Here is a 20,737-nt window from a genome sequence, read left to right as displayed (position 1 = left end):
CTTCTACCATCTGAAAAACCTATCGAGAGTGAAGTCTTGTATGTGTCAAGCAGACCAGGAAAAACTCATCTATGCTTTTATCTCAAGTAGACTTGACTATTGTAATGGTCTTCTGACCGGACTCCCCAAAAAGATTATTAAAGAGCTGCGGCTCCCCCACTTGACCTAAACAATGAGCGGTGCTGCGTTCACGGACCAAGACTACCGTACGTCACGTCGCTGTCATCGTCACCACCCGTCAGAGGGCGATCTGCGATGGCGGATGTGGACGACGTGGACGTCAAGATGAATTATCGCGGAGATTTGTTAAAAAACGACAAAAAGAACAGCCGCTACCCGTACTGCATTGTCTGGACGCCCATTCCGGTTTTGTCGTAAGTCGCTAACGCTCGAGGTCACGCTAGCAAGCTAGTTTAGCAGCATTCACAGCTTGTTTGGCTAACACTAGCTATATATTCCATTCGACATCTTTTGTAGCTCACTCTCACGGATTTATCTTTATGAAATAAACAAGGAAAATGTTTAAATCGATGTTTACGAGTGCGTTCGTACCATCCTGCAGGTGGGTGCTGCCTTTCATTGGCCACATGGGGATATGCACCTCTTCCGGAATCATAAGAGATTTCGCTGGATCTTATTTTGTCTCGGTTGGTATCGCTCATTCATCCATGCACATATTTATTGCCCTCGTCTGTTCACAATATCACCTGTCATATACTCTGACAACAATCCATACTCATAAATGTTTTCTGTTTTGCAGGAGGACAACATGGGCTTCGGGAGACCAACAAAGTAAGTCATCAAACTGAGAAAAACTATTAGAATAATAATATAAATGACGACAACAGCAAGTAAATTAAACGTTTCCATAATTAAGGTATTGGAAGCTTGACGTGGACAAAGTTTGCGGCAACGGCGCCGCGACTTGGGACAAAGCAGTGCACGATGCATCAGAAGAATACAAATGCAGGCCGGTAAGAATCAACATGAATCTGTACTTTTAGTGATGGATTCTGTAGCAGCGTTGTAATTCTAATAATTCTACCTTTTTTTTTTTTTTGAAAGCATAATCTGTGTCTTGATAACTGCCATTCCCACGTCGCCATGGCCCTCAACCTCATGCGCTATGACAACAGCGCCTCTTGGAACATGGTCAACTTGTGTGTTCGCTCTCTTATTCATGGCAAATATGTGAGGTATGTACTCACAACTCATTCACTTTTTAACAATAATTCAAGTTCACCAAAGTTCACTTGCTAAACAGACCGGGATCACTGAAAAAGGCGCGTTTCGTTCCGCTTCACAATCAGCGGATTCAACTGCTGGATTTCATTAGTCAAATAATTTCTGTTTTGTAGTAATATTATGATAAATCTCACCTTCCACTTACACAGAGAAAACAGCCTTTTTTTAACTGTTTCGCCGGCTAAGAAACATTGCGTCCATCCATCCATTTTCTGAGTCACTTATCCTCACAAGGGTCGCGGGAGTGCTGGTGCGTATCCCAGCTGTCATCGGGCAGGAGGCGGGGTACACCCAGAAATGGATGCCGACCAATCGCAGGGCGCGTAGAGACAAACAACAGTTTCACTCACAATCACACTTACCGTAATTCCCGGCCTACAGAGCGCGCCGGGTTATAAGGTTCACCCAGTACATTTGTGAAGGAAATACCATTTGGTATATACATACGCCGCAGCCGCGTAAAAGCCGCAAGTGCCCGCATTTAAACCCACAATGAAACACGAAATATTTAAAAAGAAAGACAGTAAACAGAGAATTTAATGCTAGCGCCGCCGCGCTAAGGCTAACGCTACCGCCCCGCTAACAAGGCCGGTTAAAAAAAAAAAAAAACACCATACTGGTAAAAATCACTGAGACACGGCAGTAACACGCTTGCGCCGCGCTAACAGGGAGGGGCTGGTGGGTGTGGTCTTTCAGCTTGACAGCATGTCATTTAGACGAACGCTCATATTTGTTTGGCACAGTTTTTACACCGGATGCCATCCCTGCCGCAACCCCTCTCGGTGAGCGGAGGCCCCGGGTGGGATGCGAACTCACGACCCCCGATTTACCAAACCAATGCAAACATACCGGTAAAAATCACTGAAACACGGCAGTAACGCGCTAGCGCAGCGCTCACGGGGCCCGGGCCGGTAAAAGTCACTTCCTCGGCACATACATTCCACCGGTCTCACTCTTATCCTTTCCGCTTGCGGCCGTTAGAAAAAGAAAAATGAACAAATTAGCCGCATCACCGCATAAACCGCAGGCTTGAAAGCGTCTCGGCTTACAGGCCGGAAATGACGCTAGTTGAAGCAGCGACGTCACGGACGTGCACGCAACGCCATCGTTCTCTGTTGACCCACATAGAGAACGGCGGGCGTCACAGTTTGTGCTGCCTCCGCACCCCCCCCCCCCCCATGCCACGGGGGTCTGTTTTAACACCGGGGGAGTCGTGTAATTCATCACTGACAGAAGCGCTCCCCTAAGTGCCACCAGCGGAGGTCATTTCCACCCTCCCAGTGCGCCAAGCGGTGGAAGGAAAGGACAGTAGGACGAGCACGCGGTTTGCGGGTGACGCGGCCGGCTTCCGTGTCCTTGTTTCTCGGCAATGCGGGGGAAAAAGGGGTGTTTACCGTATACAAGTTGCGGCTGACGAGCCCTGTGACGCCATTTTCCCTTCTTCGTGTCCTTCAGCTGGGCCGCGTTCTTCAAGACCTGGCTGCCCTTCGTCATGCTCTGCGGAGTCTTCGCCATGTTCATCCTTACGTTCAACCTCCAGTCGTAAAGTAACACCGAGTTACACATTTATTGCCAGCGATGATGCGTATCCAGTGGTCGTACAATACTTTGTATACTTTCCTGCATACACATCACCGCTAACAGCGTCTTTTGATATTTATTTATGAAGCATATTTTGCATTGTTTTGCTTTTTTTTTGTTTTGTTTTTTCCAGGCTCGTCCGGTACACGTTGACGTGTTTGACATGTATTTTTTTATGATGAATACGTTCCCAGACTGGCTAATATACGTGTCCCTGATGAGGAAAAAAAAAAAAAAAATGTAAATGAGAGCGTGAATCGCTACGTAAACTGAACGCTGAATGTGTTCATCAATTATTCAAAAGATTAAAAGATATGAAATACGAGCAAATTATGTAAGACCCGCAGGAGGACAAATGCCCCTTTGTCAATAGTTTTTTTTCTTTTTATTAATTTTTTTAAGTTAGGTTACATGTTTTGATTGCTTAGAAACTGTACAGCTTCATAGTGGAATGTAATTTTAATATCAAAGAAGCATTACTTTATCTTATTGTTAATATCACTATAAAGTGCCTTTTGGTGTTCTTATCACAATTACTCAATCATCACGAAAATGTGGCAGAATAATGAAATTCTGTTGTGTTGTCAGACAGTTAAACATACAGCAGTACAATAAATTTCTTAAAATGATGTTCTAGAAGGTGGCACGGTGGGGCAGCTGGTAAAGCGTCGGCCTCACAGTTCTGAGGTCCCGGGTTCAATCCCGGACGCGCCTGCGTGGAGTTTGCATGTTCTCCCCGTGCTTGCACTCCGGCTTCCTCCCACATCCCAAAAATTGGACACTAAATTGCCCCTAGGAGTTATTGTGAGTGCATCTGTTTGTCTCAATGTGCCCTGCGATTGGCTGGCAACCAGTTCAGGGTGTAACCCCGCCTCCTGCCCGTCGACAGCTGGGATAGGCTCCAGCACTCCCCGCCGCCTTTGTGAGGATAAGCGGCTAAGAAAATGGGTGGATGGATATTATAGTATTGGTTCTGCTCACTACGGTGTGTGTAATAAGCGGGTAACTAATAATAAATACCAAAACAAGTTATTTGATAAAGCATGTCCATTTTTTTACGTTTTCATTATATGTGCGAAGTTGAATGTTGTCAAGTTTTCACTGTGTAATAGTGAAATGCATTTCTGGAATTTGAAATATAAACAGTACACTAAATGAATCATAGCTGAGTGAGTGTCCCCCCGCCCCCACCCCGTGTGCTTTCTAATTAAATATTAATATTAGCTCCAACAAAAAAATGTCCAGTGTCATTATTCACCCCATTTTTATGTACATAGTCTGCTCGCAATTAATTTATTTAAAATAAAAGTGGGAGCTAACGGTATAATATCTACTATTTGAATGATTTTCAAATATTAGACAATCTACTTCTTTGAATGATTCCAAATTTCAAAAAAATAGAAATGTACATTTTTAAAGGCACCTTATCGTGATATCGTCTCTATTACAATGAATTTGTAATCGTGAATACACATTTGTTTTTTATTTTAGTTTGTACAGAAGAAATGTTTGTGTTGTCTTGTCTCTCCTGGCCGATTGTATCGTGGAGGTCACAGCGAGCAGATGCTCTCATTGTTCACTGTACCTTTAAGAGAACTACACGCTTTTTTTTTTTTTTTTTTTTTTTTTTCACCCAGCAGATTCTACACTGGAAGAACTGCCATCAATTTACAGGACTCTTTATTGCCAGAGTGCAGCAGATGAGGAGGGTCTATCCCGAGGGCACTTTTTTTTTATTTTCCGAGAGCCGCTGCACAGATATATAGACTCTTGTGGTCTATTTTTTTTTTTTTTCCAGTCTATGTATTTCTGTAGTTGTTGACTGCATACTGTTGAGCAATGTGTATTTCGGCAGTCCGGGTTCTTTTGGGATTACTTTTCTGTGCCCGGTCGCAGTGCTCGGAGTGTCCCGGCGGCTGCGAGTGTTTCGCCGTCACACGCGCCGTGAAATGCGTCTCCAAGGACCTCCGGACGGTGCCGGCAATTTTTCCAGGATACGCAAAGACCGTCGTCATCACGGGGAACGCCATCGACAAGATCGGGCCTGATTCTTTTAAAGGGCTGGGGAACGTTTCCGATGTGGTTTTGAGCAATAACGGGTGAGTGCACCGTATTCATCTTTCAGTCTGTCTATGATAATAACGCGCGATGACGGGGATTGACCGGGGAAGTTCCCCCCCACAGGTTGACAAAAATGGCATCCCGCAGTTTCTCCGCCCTCACCAACCTGCGCCTCCTGGACCTCAGCGGCAATCAGTTCTCAATCATCCACCCGGAAGCTCTCAACATCCCCGGCAGTCCCCTGCAGGAGCTCAACCTGAGCCGCTCGCTCTACAACTTCACCGCCGTGACGGACCTCACCACGGCTCTGCGCTGGGGGGACCTCCGGGGACTGCTCCGTCTGGACCTCTCGGGGAATCGACTCGCTCTGCTTCCCCTGGGGATGTTCTCCCACCTGCTCAGTCTGCAGCAGCTCTTCCTCGGTAACAACTCCCTGGTGGCGGTCTACGGCGGAACCTTCTCCGGCATGAACAACTTGGAGGTGCTGGACTTGACGCACAACGCCTTCAGGACGTTCGAGACTGACCAGCTCAAAGAGCTGGACAAGCTCGGGAACATCCGAATCCTTCTGGGTAACAATCCGTACTCCTGCTCCTGTGAGATCCAGAGTTTTGTGGCTTGGTTGAATAATTCGCGAGTTCAGGTAGACGTGGATTCCGTGCGGTGCGCCTCGCCAAAGCATTTAACCGACGCCCGGCTTCGAGGTCTTGGCTTCAGGGCCCTCGGGTGCATCGTTCCCATCCATCCAGAGATTACCGACCTCAGCCTTCAGACGTCCTACGTCTTCCTCGGGCTCGTGCTGGGGTTCGTGGGCATGGTCTTCCTCTTCGTGCTCTACCTGAACCGCAAAGGCATGACGAGGTGGATTACGGAAATGAGAGACGCCTGCCGTGACGTCATGGAGGGATACCATTATCGCTACGAGATTGACTCGGACCCGCGCTTGGGGAACATCTCGGCTAAAAACGGAGTTAGCGGCGCACGTCGGCATTTCGGGGCGTCTCTGTCGCAGCAGCCGCCGAATGACACTTGTATTGTTACCGAAGAAGCGCAGGTCAAACCTCTCAAATATTCTTCTGAAGCTAGAAATGTCTTGTAGATTTGACTAGTTTACTGCCAGTAGCTTTAGAGTTGATCTCCGTCTCTGAGCTTGTGCATGTCCTGCAGATGAACAAAATAAACAAACCCGACCTTCACGTTGCCTTTTGTGCGTGGGCGGCACTGACTGGAAGGTTTTTTTTGTTTTTTTTCGGTGCAGTTACCTGACATTTTTAATTTTTTAGGAATAAAGATGATGAGCCACGCAATGAAGTTATGGGAAAGAGTAGTGGAGGCTAGACTCAGGACGGAAGTAAGTATTTGCCAGCAACAGTATGGTTTCATGCCTAGAAAGAGTACCACAGATGCATTATTTGCCTTGAGGATGCTCGTGGAAAAGTACAGAGAAGGTCAGAAGAAGCTACATTGTGTATTTGTAGATCTAGAGAAAGCCCATGACAGAGTACCAAGAAAGGAACTGTGGTACTGCGTGTGCAAGTCCAGAAATATGTAGAAATATGCTAGAATAGTACAGGGCATGTATGAGGGCAGCAGAACAGCGCTGAGATGTCCCGTCGGTGTGTCAGAAGAATTTAAGGTGGAGGTGGGACTGCATCAGGAGATCCGCTCTGAGCCCCTTCCTGTTTGCGGTAGTAATGACTAGGCTGACAGACAAGGTTAGACTGGAATCCTCTTGGACCATGATGTCCGGAGATGATATTGTGATCTGCAGTGAAAGCAGGGAGCAGGCGGAGGAACAATTAGAAAGATGGAGGCACACACTGGAAAGGAGAGGAATGAAGATGAGCCGAAGTAAAACAGAATATATGTGCATGAATGAGAGGGGCGGAGGAGGAAGAGTGAGGCTCCAGGGAGGGTGGACGACTTCAAATACTCGGGGTCAACAATACAGAGCAACGGTGAGTGTGGTGAGGAAGTGAAGAAACGGGTCCAAGCGGGGTGGAACAGTTGGCGGAAGGTGTCTGGTGTTCTATGTGACAGAAGAATCTCCGCCAGGATGAAGGGCAAAGTTTATAAAACAGTGGTGAGGCCGGCCATGATGTACCGATTAGAGATGGTGGCACTGAAGAGCAGAACTGGAGGTGGCAGAAATGAAGATGTTGAGGTTCTCGCTCGGAGTGAGCAGGATGGATAGGATTCGAAATGAGCTCATCAGAGGGATGGCCAAAAGCCAAAGTTGGATGTTTTGGAGACTAAGCTCGGGAGAGCAGACTTGGATGGTTTGGACGTGTCCAGAGGCGAGAGAAAGAAAACGTTGATGGATGTTGTGAGGGAGGACATCAGGACAGTGGGTCTACCTGTATACTGTGTTTTCCTTCCTCTCCCAAGTTATTATCCATCCATTTTCTTTGCTGCTTATCCTCAGGAGGGTCACAGGGAGTGCTGGAGCCTATCCCAGCTGTCAACGGGCAAGAGGCGGGGTACACCCCGAACTGGTCGCCAGCCAATCGCAGGGCACATAGAGACAAACAAACGGCCGCGCTCACAATCACACCTAGGGACAATTTAGAGTGTCCAATTAATGTTGCATGTTTTTTGGGATGTGGGAGGAAACCGGAACGCCAGTCCCAGGAAACCCCACGCAGGCACGGGGAGAACATGCAAACTCCACACAGGCGGGGCCGGGATCGAACCCGATTCCTCAGAATTATGAGGCCAACAATTTACCAGCTGACGCACGGTGCCGCCCAAATGGTCATGTATGGTAGAATTTGCTTAATTGAATGAGAAATACTTAGTACAATATTTGTCAAACATAGGTTATTGCTACATTTAATCACACCTCATCATAGTAAAGCATATTTTAGAAGTTCAATTTGTTTGAAATCTGTAATTAAAATGAGCAACTGACATTAAATGTAAATTACTCGTGAATTGAATGCGCTTGCTGTATTTTGTGTGTGCATCCAAGAGATTTCGTGTGATTCTGTCGGTAGTGCAAGTGGGGTAACACGATTGTTTTCCACTGGAAGGTCAAAGTGATGAAGTGCTTCCATAGCGGGGGAAGAAAATAGGGCAGAATGAAATATCTTGTTTGGAAATAAGCACGGCCGAGCGCTACATGCCGGCTGGGGGTGTATGTGTGTCGATACAGCACGAATGAGAGACCGCCTCGCTTATAGAGCTCGTGCAGCTACGTCATAAAATCGCGTGACTTTGGTTTACCTCGCCATATTGCCGGTCAAGCTATGGGCAGCTAAGGCAATGCTAAGTCGGTTGGAGACGGCACGGAAATATGTCTCGTAGCGCGACGCCCAGAGTCTTGTCCGATACCGTCAGACATTAACAAGGTGAAAATAAACAATGGTATGTGGAAAAATTAGATAAACCTGGCGTAGAGGGACCCGTATTTAATGCCGAAGTCGAAGTCGTTTTCGCTAATAAGAAATTGGACTGCTAATTCGCTTCCACTCGTCTTGGACAACTGGATCTGGTGAGTAAATCGTCGAGATTTACACGTAAAAGTTTGAAAGCGTATAAAAGTCAGGACGCATACGAGTATTTTGTCGCTGGATCTCTTCTCATCAGAAATAAATCCCACATAGTGACGGTTTTGACGGTGAACGTGGAAGTGTGTCCGGCGGCACGTTAAACTTTGCCGGAATCCATTGATTTTTTTCAGCTAGTATTCAACAAAAATATCAATATTTAAGTAAATGTTTTACACAAATTCTCATTCATCAACTATGATTGAAAGAAGAAATAAAGAGGACAGAGTCGTCTCCACGGAACGTACAGGGAAGTGATTGCGGAGTGATTGTTTTGTTTTTTACAGGCATTGTTCTCAAATGAGCCAATTTGGCATTATAAATAGGTAATTTGAGATTGAGAAGAATAATTCCTCCCTGAAATTAGGCGACTGCTACACAGGCGTGTGTGTATTTTGCCCGGGCACCATACATCATGTTTCATTGCCGAAAATCCATCGATATTTTCTGATGGTATTCCATAGAATGATCTCTTTGAATATCTGTCTCGTATGTTGTGACAACCGACGGCACAACGGGTCTCGGGTTTTGTGAATGTTCTCATCCGGTTCAATGTCGAGCAGCTCTGTTTGACCTGCAATATGGTGAGGTCACATGCACGAGCTCTACATATTGATGACAACTTTATTATTTCCGCTTTGACATCCGAGTCGAGTTGTTGTCGTCTTCCGCCATTTTTTTCTCTCTCTCCCATTAATTCCCGCCTCGCGTGACGTCACAATTTACCTGAAGGCGTCTGGGGGAGAAACAAAAAAAAAAAAAAGGCAGCCAGGAATTAGCCGTAACCGCCGCTAGCAGACGTACACTGGACGACAACAAGATTAGTGCAACCGAAAGGACACAGCGCCAATGAGTCCACTTCTGATTTTACGCAGAGGAGCTGCTTTTTGTTTCGTTCGAGTTCGTTTTTTGGCGAGAGCAAAGTCACCTTTATCATTTTTTTGTCTGCGGTAAACGAGAGCGTAGATAACTTTTTTTTTTTTTTTCCCCCTCTTCGACTTCCGACCTTGGCTCCCCCCCATCAAGTCATTTGGGTCGCGACTTAAACTCAACTGAATACTCTTATGCGGTAAGTACACGTTTTTGTTTGTTGGCATTTCAGAGGGAAGCGGTTGGTTGCGTTTTGGGTGTGTAACTTTTGCCAATGCTCGGGCTGTAAGGGCGGGACGAAAATTGAGTCAAGATAGTCATAATAACGTTGTCTTGTGTGCGGAAGAGGGCCGTGGGTTTGATACCTGCAGCGAGTATCACATACATCAATAAATTCTATACAAAAACGCAGTATAACAGATTCTGGATTCAATTCAGAATCTAGTAAAATGAAAACAAGTGAACAGAATCCATCATTCTCATCAGGGTCAATGTCATCAGGTTGTGTGTGGAGATCTTCACATGAGTTGAATTCTGTAAGTTTTTGGATGGGTAACGAGAGGTCAGAAAAAGCAGAGACGACCCACCCGTCGCATCCCAGTCTCTGGAATCAATACCGGTTATGCAGATGGCTTTAACTTTCGAGAACAGGTGGGGGTTTACTTGTGTATTCTCACCTCCCCCGACCCCCAAACAGGTCAGCGGGGTTCTGAGCCATGCCTGGCCACAGCACCGGGGCCCCGCAGGCATCCCGCCACCACCACCACCACCCCAAACGTCACACCTCCAGAGCCGACAAGTACAGTCAGGCCCCAGCTATATTCAGGGAAAACAAAACCAGCCACGACTCCTATAAGGATCCCTACAAGCAGCAGCAGCACCATCATAACGACCGCTCCCGCTACTCTGAGAGCAGACGCGGTAGCAAAGCGCCGCCCCGCAACGGCGCCGGACGGGGCTCGGATACTATTGGCTTCATTCCTGGCTCGGCGGACAACACGCCCACCAACAGACAAGCCTGCGGCTCCTGCGCCTCCATCGGGTGGAGCGGCTGTAAGGCCCTTATCTGTTGCGTGTTGACCTGTGGATTTTATGGCAGCCGAGAGCCTTGCCTGCCCGTTAACGAGAGCTCCACAGACAACCCCCCGAAAGCAAGTATTGAATCCCATCCTCCTAATGGCGTGGCCGGGACCAAATCCCCCGGTGGCGGCATCTCTTTCGAGCCCAACAAGTCCGCTAAAGCTGTTAAATTGTTGCCCACGAGCGACAGCTTCCGCTACCCGGACGTGCGCATCGCCGGTCGCTCGGTGAGGTATCCGGTAATGGCCTCCAAGAGGACTCGAACCTCGGGCCGGGGTGAACCCCAGCGGCCAATCAGCAACACCAGCCTGTTATCCCGCGAGGACTACGACTTGGACGACCGGAGCGACGCGGGCACGGATATCGACTCGCTCATCACCAAGAAGCTGCTGGAGCTGTACGCCCTGCATCAGATCGACCAGCTGGCCAAGTGCACTTCGGACTCGTCGTTCTCGCGCAAAACCAATGAGATCAGCGAGCTCATCTACAGCATCGCTCAGGACTACAACCTGGAGGAGCAGGAGGCCGAGTGCAAGCTGGTGCACGGCGTCATCCGCATCAGCACCCGCAAGGGCAAGAAGAACAAGCGGGGCAATCATTCCGCGGGGCAGCGTCCCAACGGCCGCAGCGACGGCACTCTGCCGGACAGCGGCAACGAGACCATGACCAACACCTTCGTGAGCAGTGACTGTAAGAATCTCTTCTTATCTTCTTGCCATCCTATAATAACCATCATCACATAATGCCAGTTTTCGAACTGTGAAGCGTTTGACTAGAGTTTATTTTGGAGGATTCCAGATCAGACCGCAAAAGTTAAATGCCTGCAACATAGAGAAACTAGATGAAAAAATTTAAAAAAAAATTTCCCCCCTCATTTACACTCATTAAAAAACACATGTACAGTAAAGCCTCGGTTCTCGAATGTCCCCGTTTTTGAACGGAAATCTTGAGATTTTTTTTGCTTCTGTTTTTGAACGAAAATCGGTACTCAAACGGCCCCACAAAACTCGGAAATAACGTATTGCGCGCGGCCAGACCCCCGGAAAAAAACCCCGAAATGACATGACACGCACGGCGCAACCAGCGCACTTTCGTTATTCTGTATAACGCGGTGTCTGTACACAAACATGTCCCGGTAGTGACTGTTGTTTTTGTTCATATCGAGGACTACCTACCGTATTAACCCCCATTCATGGCTCCAAAGAAGGCAAGTTGCGTTTTTAAAGTTATTCTGCATTTTTGCTGATTTAAAAAAACATTTTTTTACAAGACTGAGTCGCTACAAATACGGCAATGGACCCCCAGCCTAGCGTACACTACTACTAAAGCATACATTCTAAGCAAAAAATAAATATGTTGCTTACATTATTTTAATATATAAAGTATTTAAACTATACTACTGTATTTCTATTATGCAGTTTATTGTCAGGAAAAGAGGGTTAAAAAAAAAAAAGACTCATTTTTTTAGGCTCGGAACGCATTATTTGTTTTTCCATTCATCGTCATGGGGAAACATCAATTCGGTTTTCGAACAAATCACTTTTCTGGAACGGGTTGTGGTCGAGAACCGAGGCATCACTGTGCAATAAATTCTCCTTAGCGTCTGTAATTCTTTAGCTTGCACAGTTCTCCAAATAAGATGTTAAGTGTGCGCGCTTCAAACTGTTTGTCACTCCCAGCAGTTTACTGTTAAACTTGACAACAAAAAGGAAAAAAAAAAAGTATATAGTGGTACCTCTACATATGAACATCTCTAGTAAGGGAAAATTCAGGTTACGAAATGAATCGCCGGAAAAAATAGTCTCTCTTGTTACGGAGGAAAAGTCAGGTTATTAAAGGGAAAAAAAATTAGGCGCAGCCACCAAATTCCACCGACGTAAACATCCTGCATCTTGGTTTGAAAGTGCCGCCATAGAGCTGCTCTCCCATTGGCTATGTCCGGAGCATCTTCCTTGCATCCTATTGGCTAGGATGGATGTCACTCTTTACCCATGATGCTTTTTGCTTCCCTTCAACACTCGAGCATCACTGAATCACATGTTAACGTATTTTAGTAAAGTACGCTTTTTTTTTGTTTGTGATTTTTGCAAGTTTATTCATCTTTCTTCATCATGGGCCCCAAGAAACTTTAGCGCAATTAAGTTGTGAGCGTGTGTACATTTTTACATACGTTTTCTCTCGGCTGTCAAACGTTTGCCTCCTCCTCCGTCCCCCGACGACGATGCCTTTCACTTCTCACACTCACGGTTTTCTTTGCATAGTCGCCAAAGATAAATGAACATAATTTTATTATTCTTTCCGTTATGTACTTTAAATGTTTTTTTTTTTTTTTGGAGGGGGGGTTGGTTACTACATTGTAGTTGCCAATGACAACTCATGCACTCCATCTTGCGTCAATGAATTCAATCAGTTCCACATAACTGTTCAATTGATCATTGATTGATTAATCCAGGGCAGCACGTTGGAGCAGCTGGAAAGCGTTGGCCTAACAGTTCTGAAGACCCGGGTTCAATCCCGGCCCTCCATGTGTGGAGTTTGCATGTTCTCCAGGCTCTCCGGTTTCCTCCCGCATCCCAAAAGCATGCAACATTCATTGGACACTCTAAATTGCCCCAAGGTGTGATTGTGAGTGCGACTGTTGTCTGTCTCCATGTGCCCTGCGATTGGCTGGCGACCAGTTCAGGGTGTACCCCGCCTCCTGCCCGTTGACAGCTGGGATAGGCTCCAGCACTCCTGCGACCCTTGTGTGGACAAGCGGCTAAGAAAATGGATGGATGAATAAATTAATCCAGTTGTTCTCAAATGTTTTACACAAAGTACCACTTTAAAAAATACCCACCATCATGATTAATATTAAAATACAGTAACTAACTGCACTTAAATATGGGAAAATAATAGCAACATTTCAATGATTCAGTTAAAATTGATTGCACATGAAAGTTAAACCGTGTACCAAAGTAAATGTTCAAAACCCAAAGAGTTTTTAGATTACATGCATAGTTATTAAATCCAACTGAACTGAACTGTACTTGGGCAGTGTTTCATGTTTGAGAATCAATCAATCAATGATTAAAGCAATCGCAAGTTAAAACCACTCTCGAATCTCTTTTCTTAACTTCATAACCATACGCTATCTTCAAAAGAAGACACAAAGAAACACACAAACATGTTTTTATAGAGCTGCATTTGTTCATGGGGTTCCCTTTTTTGTCCCCCCCCCCCCCCCCCCCATCATCAGTTCCAGAGGTGAAAGTGTCGGAGCAGACGCCGTCAGATGAGCTGGCCAGGAAGATGAGACAGCACAGCGGCAGAAGTGAGTTCCGCAAAGCGACATTTTAAGATCAGGGTCCACGACCGCCAAGTGCCTCGGGACGTGGATCTTTCGCACAAAAAATGATTTGGAACTTTTTAAATATCATTTGACTACAGACACGAGTATTGGTGACCAGAAAAATTCAACGAGCTTATCATTTTCATTTCCGCCCCAACCATTCAGTGGTTTTCACTCTTGGTAGGAGGGAGTAGACTCATCCAAGAATTGGGCATGCGGACCTTGGTCTAATTGTTGGTATGTAGCGCAATGAATGAAGGGTCGGTGTGTCTGCCTCGCAGTTCTGAGGTTCACGGTTTGAATCTGGGCTCCGGGTTTCCTGTGTGAACTCGCGAGCTGTGGTCCACAACAGCTCCCGCGTGAGTGCGCTGATCGCCCAACCCAATAAAAACGACGGCCGTGACGCGTTCCGACCAAAAAATGCGTGTCGGTTGAACATTGTGACTTTACAAAGTGCAGAAATTATGTTAGATATTTAAATAGGTCATGTCATATGTACTCTATCCTCTCTCGATTTTTATCTGCAACTACAAATTTTCATGGGCGCCGCCATTTTGGGGAGTCACGTGACCTACGTGCGCAGATGTGACGTTATAGGCGCGGCAACAAAGGCTCGCTTACGTTGGGAAACAATTGTGGCTAGCGCTGATTACTCGGATTTTATCCGCACCTGATGAAGAAATAGCAGTTAAGGCTGATTCGGAAGACGGAGGAATGCGTCCATACAGATTCCAACCTGTGCTCGCTCATCAGACTCCGCGTCATTCCCATCCGAAGAACCATCCAAATATTCAACATTATTCACAGCCACAGGTTCAAATCTGTATGGACGTATTGCTCCGTCTTCCCGACCAACCGATACTGCAATTTTATTCGTCAGATGAGGATAAATCTGAGAAAATCTGAGGCCGCAATTGTTTCCCAACGTAAGCGAGCCTTTGTTGCCGCGCCTGTTACATCACATCCGCGCACTTTGATCACGTGACTCTCCAAAATGGCGGGGCCCATGAAAATTCGGAGTTGCTGATAAAATTCCTCTAAAAAAAAAACATTAAATTAGAGATGATTAACGTCTGATTGTCAAGGTACGGTACATATGACATGACCTATTGGGTACATTGTTAATCCAAAGCGCCGTAATTTCCCTTTAACGACTCCCTGACCGCTTCTTTGGTTATCTATGTAAAGGTTGTCTCTCAGAAAGTCGAAGCTAAATGAAACGGTGCCCGATTGGTGGTTGAACCCACGTCTTGATGTGAAGCTTCAGAACCGCCCCCTCCTCCCACAGCCATCTCACTTTTCCCGCTTCCCAGTAACGGTGAAAGCGCCGCATTCCTGTCTTTTTTTCTGCCCATTTTCCGATCCCCTATTTCCCCCCGGGTCACCTTCCACCCACCGATCAAGCCGTTTCCAACCCTCCGGCCGCCAGCGGTAGATCAAATCCCCGTTAAATCTATCCCCGCGGATATCCTGTGATTTCGATGTCATTTTAGAGGCCAACTAGGATTTCTGATGGATTGCAGTCCAGCAATCCTTTTTGTTGTTGTTGTTGTTGTTGTTGTTGTCGTTGTTTGTCTGCAATGAGGCGGCTGAACGGACGACGTCTCGTGTTACGGGTCTTTCCTTTCTGCGACTCCGGCGCCGCGGACTGGGATTGTCAGTTTCCCTCGTGTATCGGATGTAAGCTTTGTAAAGACCCAATATGCAAGATAATTGTCATGTATAAAATATCACTAAAATTAACATTTCAAGAGAATAGCACACTTAACGCACCCTCATTTTCGTCTCGCTGAAATGAGCTAATTTGAGAGCCGGTCTAATGCAAGTGAATGACTGGACACTATTGCGGAGTATGACTTACGTTACCGTGGCAACCGGATGACCAAAACCTCTGTCTTGATCATGTGCAACCATAATCTATTTTCTTAAATGTGATGGTCTCGATACGTGGCCTGCGACTGACCGGCGACCAGTTCAGGGTGTCGTCTGCCTTTTTCGTCTGTAGCTAGGGATAGGGTCCAGCACTCCTGCGACTCTTGTGAGGATTAGCGGCTTGGAAAATGAAGGGAAAGTAGATGTAGGGATCACGGCGGAAGCATTGTTAGCATGTCTGCCTCACACTCAAGAGAATCTTGTTAAGGATTTGGGCTCAGGGCTACTTGTGAGAGGTTTTCATGTTCTGCTCAAGCAGTTTTTTCTGTCTCCAGATACTACAGTTTGCTCCCACATTCCAAAAATATGCATTTTAGCTCGATCGGAGACACGGTTGACTGCCAGGAGCCCGTCCAGGTCTGGTAAGATGAGAAATATGGCCATAAAATAAAATCTTAACTTTGTTTGATCATTTTTATCAACTACGGAACCGTTTTTTTTTTTAATTTGTGTATGTATTTTTATTTATTTTTCACTGAGTAATAAAATTGCCTCATCTATTTGATCAAATATTCACCCAACCCGAGTAACCTGCTTCACACCCAAAGGGGGGCCGAGATGCGCTCGAGCGCCCTCAACAGTTCATGTGCCCGAAAAAAAAAAAAAAAGATTGATTTGATCGAAAATACTTTAGATGTACAGTGAAGAAAATAAGTATTTGAACAGCCTGCTATATCGCAAGTTCTCCCACTTAGAAATCATGTAGGGGTCTGAAAATTTCACCGTAGGTGCACGTCCTCTGTGAGGGAGATCATCTAAAAAGAAAAATCCAGAAATCACAATGTATGATTTTTTTTTTTTTCTTTTTTTAATGATTTATTTGTGTGATACAGCTGCAAATAAGTATTTGAACACCTGAGAAAACCAGTGTTAATATTTGGTACAGTAGCCTTTGTTTGCAATTACAGAGGTCAAACGTTTCCTGTAGTTGTTCACCAGGTTTGCGCACACTGCAGGAAGGATTTTGGCCCACTCCTCCACACAGATCTTCTCTACATCAGACAGGTTTCTGGGCTGTCGCTGAGAAACATGGAGTTGAAGCTCCCTCCAAAGATGTTCTATTGGGTTTCGGTCTGAAGACTGGCTAGGCCACTCCAGAACCTTGATGTGCTTCTAACGGAGCCACTCCTTGGTTTTCCTGTCTGTGTGCTTCGGGTCATTGTCTTGTTGAAAGACCCAATCCACGACCCACGACTGAGGGGAAGGGGTCGTTCCCCAGAATCTCACAATACATGACCGCGGTCATCCTGTCCCACGTGCAGAAAAACACCCCCAAAGCATGATGCTAGCACCCCCATGCTTCACAGTAGGGATGGTGTTCTCGGGATGGAACTCATACAGTACATTGTGATTTCTGGGTTTTTTCTTTTTAGACGATCTCCCTCACAGAGGACGTGCACCTACGGTGAAATTTTCAGACCCCTACATGATTTCTAAGTGGGAGAACTTGCAATGCAGGAGGGTGTTCAAATACTTATTTGAGCAAGTCTCGTTTTGCCACTCAGTCAGGAGGTTCTTTTGACCCGGCGTACACAACCAGTCATTCCTGTTTGCTCGTTTAATGTCGCAGCTCGCCGAACAAATTTCCTTTGTGATCTCGTTTTGGGTTTTTCAAAGACGAGCTAATCAGCCGCGGCGTCTCTTTCAGCGTCGTCCTCCGGCAGCGGCGCGGCCCTCTCGCCCTACCTGCACGACACCGGAACCGACTCGTCCGGCGCGCCGCTCCTCGCGCTCTAGCGACGCGGGCCGCCTTGACGTCTTTTTATCTTCCCGCCCTCATTAACCGAATGCTGTTACACACGACGTACGTACGCGGGCTTGCCAAAGTCAAGTGAGAGTTGTGGAAGTTTTGACATGTTTCCATTGGAATTAATCAACTGGAGATTTGGACAGATTTTTTTTTTTTTTGGGCTGCCTCATTTTTATATTTTTAATTTTAACATTTTTTTTTTTTTTTTTTTTTTTTTACACAGGAGCCAATACAATATTTCCATTTGATTCCAGTCAAATTCCCATGAGAAGTTCAAACTTCCCCAATTTTTTATTTTTGATTTTTTTTTTTAAATGCTGCTAATGTTCTACGTTTTGATGTATTTACCTCCAATGTTGTTTTTATGATTTTTTTGTTTTTTTCCTCCTGTGCGCCGGGATTTGTTACATGTGTCACGTTGGGGAAAAAGATGAACGTCTGCACTCCAGCCGGGTTTGGCAGTCATTGCGTCGGAATGTAGAAAATGATTGTCGCCAGAAGATTTACACAAGCGATTGTTCAACTTTTGTCAGGGCTCGGTGGCCTTTAAACGCCACATTAGCATGTTTTGGCTAATGGATTCAGACATATCTCCTTGTAAATATTGTTTTTTTTTTCGTTTTTTTTTTGCTGCATGGGTTGTTAAACCAGTTGTGACATTTGTATGCATTTTTTTTTCAAAGTGGTGAATGCTGTTTTGGACAAAGTTAAAAATCTCATGTTCAATAAAGATGTGTATTTGTATGTTGTTGACTTTCTAGTCTCTCTGCACGTATTCGTGTGGTATTACACACACACACACGAGAGCTGTAATAATATGAATATTAAATGCAGTTTCTTTTCACTTTCCTGATCCGGATCCCTTTAAAGTTAATGTTTGGCTTCTTTGGGTTATTTATGTGTCACTGATTAAATTTAAGAAATCAGAGATGAACAAAAGCGTTGACAGGCACTTATTTGTAACTTTTGGGCTTGTGGGTTTCATACTGTACTGCTTAATGTAAGTGACGCATAAAAGCTGTTATGACCTCAAAATGTGGAGCTTTTCAAAGTGTTATTGGGAATTTTTCACGTAGTTTCATCTGGAAAAATCAATTTGATTTTTTTTTTTTTTTTACAGTATTGATATGAATTTCTCTCTTCTAAATGTAAGTTCTATAAAACGTATCCAAATTATTTTAATTCTGTTTTATATTTCAATTGTCGTGTCATGATCCAAGATGCTTATCCTCACAAGGGTTGCAGGAAAGCTGGAGCCTAGCCCAGCTGGTTTCGGGTGAAAAGTGGCCTACACCCTGAACTGGTCGCAGGGCAGATAGACACCATCACTGAGCGGGAATCGATCCCACACTGCGCGCACCAAAGGCAAGCACGTGTACCACGACACTATCAATGACTATTTCAATTGCATATTTTTAATATACACAGTATCCCGGGTGACATGGTGATGCAGCTGGAAAGCATTGGCCTCACAGTTCTGAGGTCCTGGGTTCAATCCCAGACGCGCCTGTGTGGAGTTTGCATGTTATTCCTGTGCCTGCGTGGGGGTTTTTTTTCCGGGCACTCCGGTTTCCTCCCACATCCCAAAAACATGCGTTAATTGGAGACTCTCAATTGCCCCAAGGTGCGATTGTTTGTCTCCATGTGCCCTGCGATTGGCTAGCGACCAGTTCAGAGTGTCATCCGTTGACAGCTGGGATAGGCTCCAGCACTCACCGCGACCCTTGTGAGGATAAGCGGCAAAAGAAAATGGATGGATACAGTATCCCGGTTGGTACATGTCAAAAGTATTTCAGCAAGTTGACTGTTGTGGTCAAAATTTTCCGCTCCTCTGCCTATCCCATCTTCCAAAAAAGATATCTATATATAAAAGTATATATATATATTTATTTAATTTTTTTTTCATCACTTGCATCGTAATATGTCATCTCCCTGCGGTGACCGAGATGCGTAATTCAGGGTTTTTCCGCTCTCAGAAAAAGCAGGAACTCGTTTCGCTGGTTCTAACAAAAGGGAAATCAAACCCTCGGGGGGGGGGGGGGGGGAAGATAGTCTTTGTTTTGTCTTTTTATTTTTATTGTATTTTTTTTTAACTATGAAGATGCAGTGCACTAGTGTGGCCTGACTTTATTTTAATTTATTGTATGGGTAGAGGTGAGAGGGGATTGTTTTGTCCAAAAAAAAAAAAAAAAGTAAAAACAAATGGAACCGAGCTAGTGATAAAAATCAATAATAAAAGCTTTCTTACGGTTGCTCTTTTATTTATGTATTAGACTCTTTATATATATATATATATATATATTATTTAATTTTTTTTTCATCACTTGCATCGTAATATGTCATCTCCCTGCGGTGACCGAGATGCGTAATTCAGGGTTTTTCCGCTCTCAGAAAAAGCAGGAACTCGTTTCGCTGGTTCTAACAAAAGGGAAATCAAACCCTCGGGGGGGGGGGGGGGGGAAGATAGTCTTTGTTTTGTCTTTTTATTTTTATTGTATTTTTTTTTAACTATGAAGATGCAGTGCACTAGTGTGGCCTGACTTTATTTTAATTTATTGTATGGGTAGAGGTGAGAGGGGATTGTTTTGTCCAAAAAAAAAAAAAAAAGTAAAAACAAATGGAACCGAGCTAGTGATAAAAATCAATAATAAAAGCTTTCTTACGGTTGCTCTTTTATTTATGTATTAGACTCTTTATATATATATATATATATATATTACAGGAAATGAAAATCCTCTTTTGGACTCCCTTTATCGTCACACAATGTAAAAGATTCAACTTGGGTATAAAGTGCAGAAAAACATCAAGTGTGCACCGGCGGTCAGGAGTGAGCGACGGTATGTTGTCGCGACTTGCTTTTGCGTGTTTGTTGCAGACGTCCTGCGCAACAATGTGTTTTTCCTCTCGGCCCCCGCCGCCACATTCCTGTTTTACCTGTATGAGGTGTCGGGTAAGAAGAAGCGCTTCCCTTTTCACAACCAGCGCGCCCAAAGGCCCGTGCTCTTTGCAAAAACGCGACGTTGGCGCGCTTTCAAGCGTCGGTAATAATTTAGTATCATTTACTTGATTGGAAATGCAGTATAAGCGTGAAGGCCCCAAAAACCCTTCCTGCATCTTGTCGACAAAACATTTCCACTTGTGTCCACTAGAGAGAGACAAATACAGCAACAACTGTACACTATGACCCAGAAATTGGAACGAGTGTGTGTCGTAGAACTTTGTAAATATGACAAGAAGTGTAAGCAGAGGTATCCATCCATCCATTTTCTTAGCCGCTTATCCTCACGAGGGTCAACGGGCAGGAGGCAGGGTACACGCTGAACTGGTCGCCAGACAATC

General features: G+C 45.2%; 3 protein-coding genes across 6 annotated transcripts; all 3 read left to right on the top strand.

Moving 5' to 3' along the window:
• The first annotated feature begins 119 nt into the window (after nucleotides 1-119).
• On the top strand, nucleotides 120-4,602 carry LOC133501177 (transmembrane protein 222-like). 3 transcript variants are annotated; one of them, XM_061820717.1, is made up of 7 exons: nucleotides 125-374; nucleotides 563-647; nucleotides 761-792; nucleotides 878-974; nucleotides 1,066-1,196; nucleotides 2,701-2,792; nucleotides 4,467-4,540. In XM_061820717.1, exons 1-6 carry the CDS (start codon nucleotides 256-258, stop codon nucleotides 2,789-2,791), a joined length of 555 nt encoding a protein of 184 aa, XP_061676701.1. In that variant the 5' UTR covers nucleotides 125-255; the 3' UTR covers nucleotide 2,792; nucleotides 4,467-4,540. The 3 variants fall into 3 exon arrangements, with proteins under 3 accessions (XP_061676702.1, XP_061676701.1, XP_061676700.1); XM_061820716.1 differs by lacking the exon at nucleotides 4,467-4,540 and adding an exon at nucleotides 2,960-3,399 and having other exon boundaries at nucleotides 126-374; XM_061820718.1 differs by lacking the exon at nucleotides 2,701-2,792 and having other exon boundaries at nucleotides 120-374; nucleotides 4,467-4,602.
• Nucleotides 4,603-4,664: 62 nt separating this feature from the next.
• On the top strand, nucleotides 4,665-7,808 carry LOC133501176 (trophoblast glycoprotein-like). Its single transcript, XM_061820715.1, has 2 exons — nucleotides 4,665-4,925; nucleotides 5,011-7,808. The coding sequence occupies exons 1-2, from the start codon at nucleotides 4,666-4,668 to the stop codon at nucleotides 5,984-5,986; spliced, it is 1,236 nt and encodes a 411-aa protein (XP_061676699.1). The 5' UTR covers nucleotide 4,665; the 3' UTR covers nucleotides 5,987-7,808.
• A 1,371-nt stretch (nucleotides 7,809-9,179) lies between these two features.
• kdf1a (keratinocyte differentiation factor 1a) lies at nucleotides 9,180-18,247 on the top strand. 2 transcript variants are annotated; one of them, XR_009795043.1, is made up of 5 exons: nucleotides 9,180-9,504; nucleotides 10,003-11,075; nucleotides 13,624-13,698; nucleotides 17,297-17,452; nucleotides 17,622-18,247. XR_009795043.1 is itself a non-coding variant. In XM_061820031.1 (4 exons), exons 2-4 carry the CDS (start codon nucleotides 10,022-10,024, stop codon nucleotides 17,383-17,385), a joined length of 1,218 nt encoding a protein of 405 aa, XP_061676015.1. In that variant the 5' UTR covers nucleotides 9,180-9,504; nucleotides 10,003-10,021; the 3' UTR covers nucleotides 17,386-17,609. The 2 variants fall into 2 exon arrangements, 1 of the variants encoding a protein (XP_061676015.1); XM_061820031.1 differs by lacking the exon at nucleotides 17,622-18,247 and having other exon boundaries at nucleotides 17,297-17,609.
• Nucleotides 18,248-20,737: the final 2,490 nt, after the last annotated feature.

Source organism: Syngnathoides biaculeatus, chromosome 5, assembly GCF_019802595.1.
Source record: "Syngnathoides biaculeatus isolate LvHL_M chromosome 5, ASM1980259v1, whole genome shotgun sequence".
Taxonomy (NCBI): Eukaryota; Metazoa; Chordata; class Actinopteri; order Syngnathiformes; family Syngnathidae; genus Syngnathoides; species Syngnathoides biaculeatus.
Note: the sequence above shows the minus strand (reverse complement) of the source record. Positions and strands in the feature narration are given on the sequence as shown.